Raw genomic sequence first — 15,033 nt, 5'->3', positions numbered from 1 at the left:
ATTTATTTTGCATACAAGATCTGGGGTATAGACCAGAGGTGCAGGGGGTGAAGAGAGGATTCACCAGAGAAATAGTGGGGAGCAGCAGAACAGGCAGATCTACTGAAATACACTGCTAAGCGGAGCAGCGGGCAAGACAGGAGAGATCTGCTGCACCATGTGGGTTAGCAACCTGGCCAGGGATTGAACTCAGGCTGCAGGGGTGATAGCACTAACACATAACCCGTAGGCCACCATGAAAGCCCTTTTGTTTACTTTTTAACATCACTTGCATTTGAAAAAATTTAGTCAAAATAGTCTATCCATCATAATTTTTACCATGTATATGACATTTTAAAACCTTTATTTTGTAATGGAAAAACTACATTACAATTTTTAATTTCTAAACAATCTATAGCCTAGTAAGAAAAGTCTTCAGTTGATAATGAGAAATATTTTACATTCCTATTATCCTCAGCAATGTTCTCCTATTCTTTTTGTCTCGTAATCTCATCTAGCTGCCCTGCAGGGTCGATATTATTCCTATCCTCAAACAAGGAACGTGTGCTCCTGTAGATTAGATGCATTCCCTGAGTTAAGCATGCAGGGAAGAACACAAACAAGATGTTCATACACATCTGGCTTTCTGTCCTGCCATGTGTCACTATGCTGCTGAGAGGCAGATAATGAAAAAAGTCTGGACAGACTGAATTGGTTAACTTTTTCCCTTTTAAAAACTTCAATTATTGAAAGAACTTTCAACAATGGAATTTGGGGCATATTTTCAATTAAAATAGGATGTAGTTGTAGATGAAACATGAAATTTTCTCTTTAACAAGAAGTTTTAAAATATGAGTATGTGTAAATAAAAAAGTGTTACCTCAACCAAAAAAAAAAGGTCAGAAATGGAGAGGGAAAGTGTTGATTGTATACCTAATGCTGAATTAAACTATTTCTTTTTTTTTAAAAAGATTTATTTATGCATACAAGAACTAGGGTACAGGCCAGAGGTGTGGTGGGTGAGAGGATTCACCAGAGACAGAGTAGGGAACAGAACAGGCAGACTGGCTGAAATACACTGCTGAGGGGAGCAGTGGGCGAGACAGGAGAGGTCTGCTGTGCCATGTGGGTACCTCCCTGGCAGACTGGGGATTGAACTCATGCTGCAGAGGCTACAGATAACTTCACAGTATGGTGCTTAACCCTTTGTGTCACCAGGGACACCCCTGAATTAAACTACTTCAAATACTGCTTGCTAAAAAAAAAAGTTTATCATTGAAACATAGTACATAAAATTTTCCAGTTATTGTAATTCTTATGAAATAAAAATCAGAAGTATCAGAATATTTACTTTTAACAAAACTAATAAAGCTGAAGCAATAACTAGCAATCATTGCTTAGTAGGCTAAAAGAACATCCTCTGACCTAAAAGAATATACATTTCTGTGAAATCCCTTTTTCTCCCCTCCTCCCACCCTATCAACTTTATTTTCCCTAATATTGGAGCAATAATCAGATAGGATAGGGAGAAGTAGTTCAGATAATCTTTATTTGAATCTGACTACTAATTTCTCTAAGAAGTTCCTGTCACAAACTTAATAAATTATAGATTACATACAGTTTGATCTTAGGTGAATGAACCAAGTTGAAAGTTGATATACAAGAGTCAAGGTTGGAACTTGCTAGGTGCAACCCATAACATACAAAGTTGTATGTGATGTTGGGGATGCATCGTAATGTAACCACATTATGTGAAGTTCTGATTCTCTGGCAAACAAAATTAAAAAACACATAATGACCTTGATGAGGGAAATAGTAGGACAGATATAAGCTAGATCACTTAATGAGAAACCCCAGCAATAAAAAGAGTACAAGGAGTAACTGAGTAGGCAGAAATGCAGAAGAAAATGTCCTGGAAGAATACCCACAGATTTGATCACAACCTGAAAGCAGAGAAGGAATGTGCTATCATTCTGGACGAAACCAGTTTGTTACTAGGTTGTATGAAAAGCAACATGACATGACAAAACTCAAATTTTTTTTTTAATGCATAGAAGAACTGGGGTGTAGGCCAGGGGTGTGGGGGATAAGAGGAGTCACCAGAGACAGAGTGGGGAGCAGAACAGGTGGATCTACTGAAATACACTGCTGAGGGGAGCAGCAGGTGAGACAAGAGAGGTTTACTGTGCCATTTGGGTCAGCTTCCTGGCCGGGGATCAAACTCACGTTGTTGCTGGCAATAGCTTGATCGTGCTGAGACTTGAGGCCCAACAAGACTCAGGTTTTCCCTCCACAATTTTTATTTATTTATTTATTTATTTTTAAGATTTATTTACTTATTTATACAAGCACTGGGCACAGCCAGAAGCGCGGGAGGGTGAGAGAATTCACCAGAGCCAGAGCAGGGAGCAGAGCAGGCAGAAGGACCGAAGTACACTGCTGAGGGGAGCAGCGGGCGGCAGGAGAGGTCTGCGCACCATGTGGGACCCTCCTGTGGTGGCCGGGGAGCAGCTGGGGATCGAACTGGTGCTGCAGAGGCTGCGGGCAGCTTTGCAACCCAGCGCTCAACTGCTGCGCCACCGGGGAGGCCCGCCTTCACAAAATTTTATTTCTTGTATTGTTTCCATTCAGTTTCACTTGCCACAATAAAAAAAAAAAAGAGAGAGAGAGAATTGAAATAAAAATTTAGAAATAAATGGAAGAGAGAGAGTACAGTTACTCCTTGTACCCCATTTAAGAGAGGTGAGCCAATTTGGAGTATTTAGCCAACACAAGAGATGGCTGGAAGATAATATGAATTTTTTATTTATTTTTATAGAACTAATTCCCCCCTAATCTTTTGTACTTCTTCTTGACATGGAATGGAAGGATTTATTGTGTCTCCTCTCCTCCCTTTCCCTGCCTTTACAGTGTTCCTCTTTTTTTCCTCTTAATGCTTTCAGAATGAGGCATAGTGCCTAATATTTCAGAACTTAAAATTTTGGAGTGTAGTGGACTAAATTCCATTTCCACCTCCCAAACTTATGAACTGGGTGATGAGGGCAAGTTACCGAAGCTCACTGACCCAATTTTCTTATAAGTGGAGATAGTGATGTTTCTATGAGACCCAGTTAAGGATTAAATGAGTGTGTGTGTGAAGTACCAGCTAAGTACCTCATGCATGGTAAGTCTAATTTATACTGTTGCCAATATTTTTAATTATCTTATTTACATAGTACTTTATAGTTTATTAAGTGCTTTCAATCATCATTAAATACTTATTAAGTTCCTACATACCATGTGTAATGGTGAATACTGGGGTTACAAAAATAAACAAATCTCTCATGGAAGAGTCTTCTATTAGTGGAGGAGCAGACAGCTAAAGAAAATCTTGCACTTTGAGTTGTCAGTGCAACTGTTGAGGTTAACAGAAAGTGTTTTGTGTTTTGGCAGGTGGTGGTGGGGTGGGTGCCAATGCTGTCCTGTGTGAGCATACCAGGCATGACCTTACAGAAGGCAGAGACAAATGCTCTGTGAACTGAGACTTGCAGTGTGAGTAAGATGAGTTCCAGGACAAATTCAAGAAAGGTTAGGGTAAGACATTCCAGATTAACTGCCAGCAGGTGTGACAGAATTTAGGTTATTCTGGGAACTACAGGTAAAGTGCATCTGGGATGCATGGATCATAAGGAAGCATGGTGTGCCTGAGGGTCTAACAGAAGGCCAAGGCCAAGCAAGACAAGCCATGGCACCAAGCCAGGAGCTTAGCCATCTCAGGTTCATCCAATGGTCAGTAGGAAGCTCTTGCAAGTTTGGAAGAGGGATGTAGTAAGAACAGGATTATGGCTGTGGAAAACCAGTATTGCAGTGAGGGGTGGTGGCGACATTGGCACAGGGTGAAATAAACTACACTTTTCATAGACTGCCTAGAAGTTTGGTTAGAGGTTTCCTCTTTTTTGAGATAAGTCTTTATTATGGGTCCCACAGTGTAACACTAGTGTTTGCACAAGAATAAAATTTATTTGCATTGATGATATGCAAAGCATTGTGTAAAATATTTTAAGGTAAGAAAAGTGAAGCTTAAAATGCCTTGTAACTTGACTGAGACAACAGAGTTAATTGGTAGGTAACTAAGAGTCAAATTCAAGTGTCACTCTTAACTCTTCAATCTAATCTTGATCACCCTAATAGTATAAGTCAGAGTTCAGGAAGCTTTGTCCACTTCTGTTTTTGTAAATCCTGTAGATATGGGAGCTATGAATGGTTTTTACATTTATGTAAATGTTGACTGTGGCTGCTTTCAAACTACAACAGAAGAGCTGATGAGTACATTAGGGACCACATTGCCCACAAATCCTAAAACATGTACTGCAAGGCCCTTGTGAAAAAGCTTGCTGATACTGTAGGAACTGTGAAATGCTCCAGCTTCTGCTTGAGTTAAGCATTATTTTGTTCAGGGAAGTATTTTTAGAGCAGTTCTAGCTGTTTTTAGTATATTTTACAGAATTTTGTTGGGAGTTGGGGAGGAGTGAAGAAATATCAACAATTTAATGCATTTTTACTAGTAAGGAAGAAACCAGCATAAAATCAAAGATGCTTCAACATCAATTTCTAAACCAGCAAGAACAATTAGTTTTGCCATTTACCCTTAGAGCTACTTTCTTATAGAAAATCCAGAATTCTTTCATAAGCTTGAATCAAATAATGCAGTTTGGCACTTGGTGACAAATTCCTTTTAGGCCAGAGAAGGTTTTTTCACTAATTATTACCACAGTATTACCTGTTAGCTATGGCTCTGAATAGTTTCATTCCAGCAGAAACGCCCCAATAGCCCCCTCATGTATACAGCACTGCTGTGATGTAGACTGCACCTCCATTTGTAAAGAATATTTTAGGTTGCGGAAGAGAACTTCTTTGATGTTTTTTTAATATGGGATAATACTTAAAGGACGTGAGCAACAAATTCTAAGACTTGTTGGGGAGGGGGTGACTCTACCATTGCTCCTATTAAAAATGCCATGTAGGGCCTCCCTGTTGGCTCAGGCAGTTGAGCGCCGCACTGCGATGCTGTCTGCAGCCTCTGTAGTGCGGGTTCAATCCCGGCCGGCTGGCAAGAATCCCACATGGCGAAGCAGACCTCTCCTGTCTCGCCCGCTGCTCCCCTCAGCAGTGTAATTCATCAGTCTGCCTGTTCTGTTCCCCACTCTGTCTCTGGTGAATCCTCTCACCCTCCTGCACATCTGGCCTGTACTCCGGTTCTTATATAAATAAATAAATCTTAAAAAAAAAAATGCCATGTACTGGGCCTCCTTGGTGGCACAGTGGGTTGTGTGCTGCACTGTGAAGCTGTCCATAGGCTCTGCAGCACGGTTTCGGCTCCTGGCCGGCCAGGGAGATTCTCACATGGCGTGGCAGACATCTCCTGTCTCACCCACCACTCCCCTCAGCACTACTTTTGGTCCGTCTGCCTGTTCTGCTCCCGCTCTCTCTGGTGAATTCTCTCACCCTCTGGCACCTTTGACCTGTACTCCCATTCTTATAGATATAAATAAATCTTAAAAAAAAAATGCCATATACTTTGCCAAAGTTAAGATTAGGGATGTTCCAGAATTGAAAGTAGAATGCTCATGAAAATATTTGGTTGCCATCATCTATGTGCATTAAGATAAAAGACGTAGACTTAAACTATTCATTTATATATAACCTTCATTCATGATTCAGGTTCCAAAAGTTGTTCCAGTTTCACTTCAATAATGGTTATTAAATTAATATAGGCCCAAATTAAGATTTTCCTAGGTGATTTTACACCCCGCCCCCCCAAAAAAAAGAAATAAAACCCATTTGCTTACTCCAAAGCATTTCCCAGAAACTCTTCTATGAAAAATCGCCCTATTAACAAATTTATTCATTTTGCATAGAAGAATTGGGGTATAGGCCAGAGGTGTGTGTGTGTGTGTGTGTGGTGGAGGTGGGGGTAGCAGTATATGTGTGTAAGGATTCACCAGAGATAGAGTATGGAGCAGAACAGGCAGAAATACACTACTGAGATATACTGTTGAGGGGAGCAGCAGGTAAGATAGCAGAGGTCTGCTATGTGGGTTAGCTCCCTGGCCAAGGATCCAATTCAGCCTGTAGCAGTGGTAAGACTGAGTGACACTTAACCCCTAGGCTACCAGGTATACCCCAGTTAACAAATTTAATAGATACAGTATTCTCTGCCCTACTAAATTCATTATGTATTTGAGAATATTTTTTAAAAATCTGTTAGTTGGAACTAACCTACCTTTCCATGTTCTTACATTTCAACAACTGCATCTAATGTTCTACATCACACAGTTTGGGAAACACTGCTTTATGAGGTAGACCTGTCTGAGATGATGCCCTGTTCTCACATTCCACAGGAAGTCACTTAGCCTAGATCTGCTTTTCAGTGAAGAAGCTACATGGGGTTTATCAGTTCCATGGAACTGAGTCTGAGCCAGACCAAACTGCACAGACCGAGTCCTTCCAAAGGCACCACAATTGACAACTCACCTTCAGAAACAATTTCATTACCATAGGTCACTCACAAAAAAGCTGCCCTGTATGCACACTGATGCAAAAATATTCAATTATAGTCTTTTCTATGTGACAGTTTTTTTTTTCCTTAAGGACTTACAAAAATAATCTTGTTAGCATTGTTATTGAAAATGCAAGAAAAGTATTTTCTACCCAAACACATTTTAAAGAGTAGCTAGACTCTGACATAATAATCTTTCAGAATATTCATTGTCCAAAAGTTATTTTGCTTCCTGTTTTGAGATATTTTTTCCAGAGTTGCATTACTAAATTATGCTATTTTCATGTACATTCAAGCTCTTATTTCATACCATCTTTTCTAAAGAAGAACTTTTCATTGACTTGATTAAGCATTCAAAAGCATGTGCTAGAATAAATTAGTTGGACTTATTTATAAATTTATGAGAAATCTATTTTGGTTTGCTTTCATATTGCCATTGAGTTGTAAATTGCCAAATTGTCATCATCAACCTATATAATTGTTTTTTTGGTGTTTTATGAAAAGAAAATGTTTTATTGGGTGATACCTAATATCATAGCTTTATAAAATATTGTCTTTCAAATACATGCTTCCTGGTTCTATTTGCGTCACACATGTACTTTCAAGTTGCTTGCCTGGGGATTGGGCATGAGTGTAAAATTTCAAAATTTAGCCTCATTGAAATGAGCTTCATTGGACCAGTTTTTAACAAAGTAGGATATATAAACATATTAACCATTCTAGATTAATCATGGCATAGTCTTAATTGTTTTTTAATTACATCAAACTAATTTGTTTACATAACACATACTATGAGTTAGTCGAGGTCTTCCTCGTATAGCTCTTTTCTGCACTAATTGCACACTCTGTATTTGTTAATTGTTATTAAAATTTTAGTTTTATTTAAATATATTAGCTCAGAAGGGTCTTATACTTTGTAAGAGAAACAGTAAAGTGGCAACTATATCATGAGAATTTAAGTTAAATAATCATGGCATTTAGAGATCTGATAAGTGAGAAGCAAAATTTCAACAAGCGGTTGGGGCACTTTGTTTTTTAAACTCTGTATGGGGTTTGGCAGATTTGCACCCTCACTTTTATTTTATTTTATTTTATTTTATTTTATTTTATTTATTTATTGTTTTGTGGGACCCTTGCCAGTGGCCGGGGATTGAACTGGCGCTGCAGAGGCTGCGGGCAGCCTCGCAATCCAGCGCTCAACCACTGTACCACCAGCGGAGGCCCTGCACCCTCATTTTTAAAAACAAAAACCTGCTACCAAAAGCTGGCTTGGAAGGACTTGGAAATTTATACAACTAGCAAACTGACAAAAAATATGCAAAGAATCAACTCTGCATTACTGTGAAGATACTAATATAAAGGGAAATTGCTTGGTGATAAAATTAAGAGATACAGAGGAAATCTCCTGAATAAAATGGGATATAGCATTGTAGACCATTTTGATGTGATTCTACTTTCATTTTGACCATGCAAGTTTTGGGGTAAAGCAAACATCAGGTGCCGGAGGAAGATAGTTTAAGGCCTTTCCTGAGATTACAAATAGGCATTCAGAGATTCAGATCATTTCAATTCAACAAATATGTAAAGTCTGTCTATTTTCTTCTAACAGATTTTAAGCAAAACCAAAAGAAAACATAGGTTATTAACTTTCGGAATGGCTAAGGAGTTATGAAATGTATAAAAATATCTGAATTCTAAAGCTTTGCCATTAAGCAGAATTGGAGGAAAGGGAAGAGATTAGGCTGTGACAACAATGGTTGAAAGTTGAAAGTCTCTTATACTCCAAATCTTGTATTTTTTTCTGAGGCCTAACTCAAGATTCATTCTCTCCACTAATCCTTGTGAGGTTCACATCCACAGTACTATTTTGTTTATTTTGATATCTAAAGTACTCTTTGGAAATTACATACTATATATTTGATGTGTACATTGTTTCCTAAATTAAAATTAAAAGTTCACAGATTATTTTCTTTTAGATAAAATGCTGTTGAATGAATACCTGCAGAATTGTCAGTACAAACAAGAAAATTAGAAAGATTAAAAAAAAAAAAAAACACTATCTGCCCTGAATCTATTTGGGCAATGATTTTCCATAAACAATAAACTTCATTACAAGCCATATTAAGATTTAGGGAGGTTAGGAATGAATGAAGACTCAAAGGACTTCGCTAGTTTATATCAAGGACTGGAAGAGTCAGAAGAGAGGACTAAAAATGATAAATTTCATAAGATGCCAACTTGGACTTAAAAATACAATATTTGACTTTTTTTGTTAAGGGAAAAATAGTTTATTCTAGCATCATTTACAACATGTACTGGATGCTGTAATACTGGGTTTTGTATTTTTTTCTAGTTTATTTGAATATTAGTAGAGAATAAGGAAGATGCTTGTGTATACAGCCCAAAGAATTTGAGCTATGTGGATAAATAATACTCTATATTTGATCTCTTTAATAAAGCTTTCAATATCCTATTAGGTGACAAGTGTTGGTTACCTTCCTTTCATAATAGGGAGACTGATGCTCAGAGAGTAAGCTAAGCACCCAGATGATGATTTCTAATGCCATTTCTCATTAAGGGAACCAGAGAATTCACATAATAAATACTGATTTGCTGTCTGGGACAAGAAATGCATGAGATGAGCTTGTAACATTTTGACACTGGAGGTGGCAAGAAAATCATCTAGATGACCAAGTACCTGTCAGGGAGACTCAGGCTACCTGGCTCTTGATGGTTTGAACATCAAATTCACAAGTTCATAGTGATATTTTAAAATCTCCCGGGGTACTGGGAGTATTGATCACTTTTAGAATATAATAGGGAATAAAATTACTTTAAAAACACATAATAGGAAATTTGATAGCATTTATCTAGCCTTTCCTACATGAACTCTACCTCATGGTAATAAAATTTAAATTTTTCTATATAGATATTCCTGCCTGGAAATAAGGGAATGATAGAAATAGATCACTACTTTGTAATCTTGAATACAGTAATGGTCATCAGTGTCCCTAACCTCTAAAGAGAAAGGCAGGCAGACATCATGTGCCTCCTGAGGAACACTGGCGCTAGGGCAGTGATTCTGCCACAACCCAAATGGGAGTCTGTGCTCACTTCCAGATCAGTGTATGAGAACACACACCTCAGGAATGGAATGTAGCCAACAAAGTCAGAATAGGTCAACAACTTGGTTTCTTTAGCAAACAAATTGCAAGAAAAAAAAGGAAACACCCATGAACTTAGGATGTTTAGGAGATATATCAACAAACTGCAACATGTGGACTTTGTGTTACAGTTCTAAGAAAAAAAAATTATAAATCATGAGATAATTTGTTTTTATTTATATATATTTATAGATGAAATTTCATTATAGATGGGATTTGGTTTGAAATCCTACAGTATTTGCACCTTGGAAGAGGTTATTCAAATGCAAAGTGAATGGCCATGGACCAGTGGCAACTGCAGCCAGCAGTGGTGGATGACTACTGCTAGTCTTGATTTAAAGCATTTCATCATAATGGGAGCTTTGGTGGTGGGTGTGGTGTGATATACAGGATCACATCCTATTCCCTTAACACAGTGTTGTAAACCAATGTTACCTTAACTAAAAAAAAAAAACAAACAAACTTGGATTTTGTATTTGTACTTTTGGCTAACGATCTGCTTCAAAACTATGCATTACTGTATTTTACAACAAACTTAATTCCTTTTGAACAGGGCGCATACGGTCCCTATTCCTCTGATGAATGCATATCGCTGCCTGTTTACACCAGTTCTGAAAGAGACCGCGTGGTCACCAATATTGATGTTCCCTGTGGGGGCAGCCAAGACCAGTGGATCCAGTGTGGAGCGGCTCTATTTCTGAAAAATCAGTAGACTCTTAACAATTCGCAAGTAGACTCTCAGACAAAGCTGTCCTAGCAAGAAGATACAGTGATGACTTAAACATTTACTGTGTGGCAAGTGTACACTGGAACGTGAGCCCAGATGCCTACATGAAGTTGCACAGTTTGCCTCACTGGGTTTGTATTTAGCAGTAATGGCAGCACTGGGCACCTTTGCAACTTAAGGGAGTTAATGTGAAAATGGAGTATTCCTTTTAAAACATTGAATGTTTCTGTAAGGCAGTTCACTTTCAGTGGATTGAAGATGTAATGTTTTTGAGAAGAGATTTAAAGTATATGTAAGGAGTCAGTAATAAATATTTTGGCTATCACTTTGCATAATTAATAAATCATTAATAGTTATTTTGATCTTCCATGGTTTTAAATATGTTCTCTTTATAAACATTGACATGCTCCTCTTTTTAAACAAGGAAAAGGGGATATTTTAGTTACAGTCTGAAACAAAATATTTTTTGCTAAGATTTTTGTTTTGAAAATCACTGTATCACCAATCTAGGAAGAGATGGGAACTTTTCATGAATATGAATATTGGTGAAAAACCTAGATAAAATGCCATTTTTTTTAAGATCCATCTATTTATGCATATAAGAACTGTGATACAGGCCAGAGGTGTGGGGGGGTGAGAGGATTCACCAAAGACAGAGTGGGGAACAGAACAGACCGATTGACTGAAACACACTGCTGAGGGGAGCAGCAGGTGAGTCGTGTGGGTAGCTCCCTGGCTGGGGAACGAACTCACGCTGCAGTGGATGCGGATAGCTTCGTAGGCTACTTCTACCCCTTGTGCCACCAGGGAGGCCCCCAAAATACCATACTTAATAGGGATTCAAAAACAGTGGGGGACAGGGGGAGGAGAAGAGGGATTAGGGTCAGAATAAGGGGGGTGGGAATTGTATGGGGAATATAACCAAAATGAAAATGCATACATTGTGCAAAAATGAAAAATGTAAGAATTATATAAAATAAAATAATTTATTTAGAAAAAAGTCCTTTTACAACGGGGAACATGGCAAGGCTTACCTTCTCTCCCACCAGTACAGAGGTTCCCATGGCAAGGGACCAGAGGGAGGCAGGAGAAGGGCAAAGGTTTTTGTGCTCTTGTTACAATATTCAAAAATAAAATATTACAGGGTAGAAATTGGAAGTCCTTATGTTAAGCATTTTTTTAAATGGGTATATATTTTACATCAGGTGTAGTCCCTATAGAATTTCCATCACCAATTCACCGGTGCACCATCACGTTAGTTCCCTGTGCTCTTCCCACCCTTGTTTTGATACCTCTCCTTCCCCCTCCCCTGCAAAATGCTTCTGATTTATAGTTATCTGATTATTTTTGTTGTTTTTTTATTTGTTATTATTGTTTTCCCTGATCCCTTATTTGGTTCCCCTATATTCCTCCTATAAGTGAAACCATCCGATATTTTTCTTTTCTTTCTTGCTTATTTCACTGAGCATAATTCCTTCTAGCTCCATCCACATTGCTGCAAATGGCATGATTTTATCTTTTTTTGATTGCTGAATAATATTCCATTGTGTATATATGCCACATCTTCTTGATCCAGTCATCTATTTTGGGGCATTTGGGTTGTTTCCTAGTCTTACCTATTATAAATAGTGCTGCAATAAACATAGGGGTGAAGGTCTCCTCTTGAATTAGTGTTTTTGTGTCCTTTGGGTACATCCCTAGTAGTGGAATTGCTGAGTCATATGGTAGCTTCATGCTTGGGAGGTTCTCTTCAATTATCTCCTTGAACAGTTTCTCGATTCCTTGGTCTCTCTTGTCACCTTCTGGATTCCTATGACTCTTTTTTTTTTTTTAATAAATTTTATTTTTATATTCCCCATACAATTACAATCCCCTTATTTTGACCCAATCCCTCCCCACCCCACCCCCCACCCCCCCATAGAGTGTCTCTGGTTCATAGTTTTTTGTTGATTTTAATTATCACTTTCTTATAGTTATTCATTTTCCTGGTCCCTTATTTAAGTTTTCTAGATTCCTGCTATGAGTGAGACCATCCGGTATTTTTCTTTTTCTTTCTGGCTTATTTCGCTGAGCATGATCCCTTCCAGCGCCATCCATGTTGCTGCAAATTGCATGTGTTTATCTTTTTTGAATGCTGAGTAATATTCCATGGTGTATATGGACCACATCTTCTTGATCCAGTCATCTATTTTTGGGCATTTGGGTTGTTTCCAAAGCTTAGCTATTGTAAATAGTGCTGCTATAAACATAGGGGTGCAGGTGCTCTTTGGAATTGATGTTTCTGTGTCCTTTGGGTAAATCCCTAGGAGTGGAATTGCTGGATCATATGGAAGCTCTATGTTTAGTAGGTCAAGAAATCTCCACACAGCTCTCCATAGTGGTTGGACCAGTTTGCACTCCCACCAGCAGTGCAGGAGAGTTCCTTTTTCTCCACACCCTCGCCAACATTTGTTGTTGCTAGTTTTTTTAACATGTGCCATTCTCACTGGTGTAAGATGATATCTCGTGGTAGTTTTGATTTGCATTTCCCTGATTACAAGTGATGTTGAACATTTCTTCATATGCCTATTGGCCATTTGCATTTCCTCCTCAGAGAAGTTTCTTTTTAGTTCTTCTGCCCATTTTTTGACTGGATTATTTTCTTTGTTGTTGTTGAGTCTCGTCAGCTCTTTGCAGATTTTTGTGATCAGTCCTTTATCATTAGTGTTGTGCGCAAAAATGGTGTCAGATAGCACTCGAAGTGTTCCTTCATTCTTTTTCTTTTGTATTTCTCTTTCCTTTTCTGTTTTGATTCTTTTTATTCCTGTATTTTCTAGAGTACTGATTCATTCTTCCATTTCATCATCCTGTTTTCATTGCTTTTCCCAGAATTCTTTGTCTCCTCCTCCACAAATCTTTTAATCTCCTGCATTTGTTTTTCCTTTCTTATTATTTTCGTTCTTCAGTTCATTGATTATTTGTCTCGTATCAATTTTTTCCTTTCATCGTCTTTCTGTTTTTTGATCCTGACGATTCTAAATTCTTTGACAGGTAGAGAAGTTCTTCCATGTTATTGTTTTGAGTTCTGGTGACTAGATTTTCTTTCTGTGATGTGTCCTTCCCCTGAGAGCTTGCTTATTTGTATTTTTTTTCTCCCTATTGTTTTCTAATTTGTTCTATGCAATGGGACACTGTGCTGCTGGCATTGGCTGGCATTTCTTCTGGGTGCTCCTAGGATGTCAGAAACTGGTACTCAGACTGGGTCCAGCACTATTGCACCAAAACTCCATAAGGATAGTGATGCTGTGGGTATCTTGATGGGTGCCGCCCCTGATGACCCCCATCCTCTGTATTTCCTCCATTCGAGGGGGGGATGGTGGGACCCCTAGCTTTCAATTGTGGTGGCTGGGGTTGCATGCTCTTGGTGGTGGCAAGTCCCACCCCTCTCTGGCTTCCAACTGTGGTGGGGATCTGCATGCACCCGGTGGCAGTGGGTCCCACGCCTGCTAGGCTCTTGTGTGGCGGGGAGGAAGGTTGCTGCACACTCCCAGGGACAGTCGTCCCTCCCCTGCGGGCTTCTGACTCAGTGGGGAGGTGGTGGCTGCACGCCCTGGCGGTGGCGGTCCCGCCCCTGCCCAGCTTCCTGTGGCGTGGGTGTCGGCTGTGGGCCCTGCCCGCCAGTTGGGCCCAACTCAGTTCAGTTCCAAATTGCTGGCTTGGGACCTGCCAGCGCCCTGCTCCTTCCACGCGAATGAAACTGCTGGCCTTTGTTTCACCTTCTGGAGTTTTCAGCTGATTCTTCCTGTTGCTTCCAAACTTCATCTCCTTTTCTTTTCCTGGGTGAAGTGGTCCGGGCTTGTGGGTGGAAGAGGGTTGAAGGTGTCTGGGTCAGTATCTCCCTCTACCCCCTTATCTAATCTCACCTTCCCCCTGCTTCTGTTGGGTCACCAACCCTGTCCAAAATATCTGGGTCCTGCCAGGGACTTGCTGTAATTTCTTCCTTATCAGTTGTTTTTAGGAGAGAATTTAATCCCAGTGTCCCTTCGCCGCCATGTTGGTGACGTCACTCAGTCTTAAGCATTTCTAACCAAAAATTCTTTGGAGGTTTTTATGTCTTATTCCAGACGTTACATTGTAACTCTCAACTAGAGGTGAAGAACTGGTTTAACAAAATAACAAAATCCCCTCCTGTCACTTGGAACATCTTCTTTCATTTTACTTCCAGTCACTTGTTTCCATTTTGTCAAAATTAATCATGTTTGATTTATCTCCCACCCTTTCCATGGGGCAAGTGTGAGCATAGAGGAGTGTGCCCTCAGGACATGATGGGGCATGCACAGGACTACGCAGCCTGGGGTGCCTGGGGGTACAGGGAGCCCTGTGATGGGGGTAGATAGGGGCAGAAGTCAGTGCAACGCTGACATGACTGGCTGGCTGGCTGGTTGGACGATCATACAGGAGATTCATTATGTCCATTTCACTAATGAGGGAAACTAGAGGCAGGTTAAGATACTTGTTTGGCCAATAATTGGTAAATGCTAAGAGAAAAACTCACTTTTTGTTCTGTCCTTGAGGGACAAGCTGAAAGTCAGCAAAGCAGAATTCTTTCATGTCTGTCGGCTTGGAACTGAGTCTGCTTGAAAGGA

The 15,033-nt window shown here is 39.4% G+C and overlaps 1 protein-coding gene across 1 annotated transcript in view; it reads left to right on the top strand.

The window, feature by feature from the left end:
- The window catches only part of DYNC2H1 (dynein cytoplasmic 2 heavy chain 1), a 306,244-nt gene extending 295,496 nt beyond the window's left edge, over positions 1 to 10,748 (top strand). Inside the window, exon 96 of the mRNA XM_037507914.2 lies at positions 10,235 to 10,748. Coding sequence (XP_037363811.1) covers positions 10,235 to 10,393 — 159 coding nt within the window. The 3' untranslated portion in view covers positions 10,394 to 10,748. The remainder of the gene's footprint in view (positions 1 to 10,234) is intronic.
- Positions 10,749 to 15,033: the final 4,285 nt, after the last annotated feature.

The sequence above is a fragment of the Talpa occidentalis genome, unplaced genomic scaffold (genome assembly GCF_014898055.3).
Source record: "Talpa occidentalis isolate TD23 unplaced genomic scaffold, MPIMG_talOcc4v2.1 talOcc4.12, whole genome shotgun sequence".
Classification (NCBI taxonomy): Eukaryota; Metazoa; Chordata; class Mammalia; order Eulipotyphla; family Talpidae; genus Talpa; species Talpa occidentalis.
The sequence above is the reverse complement of the archived record's forward strand: the minus strand, read 5'-3'. Positions and strand labels throughout refer to the sequence as shown.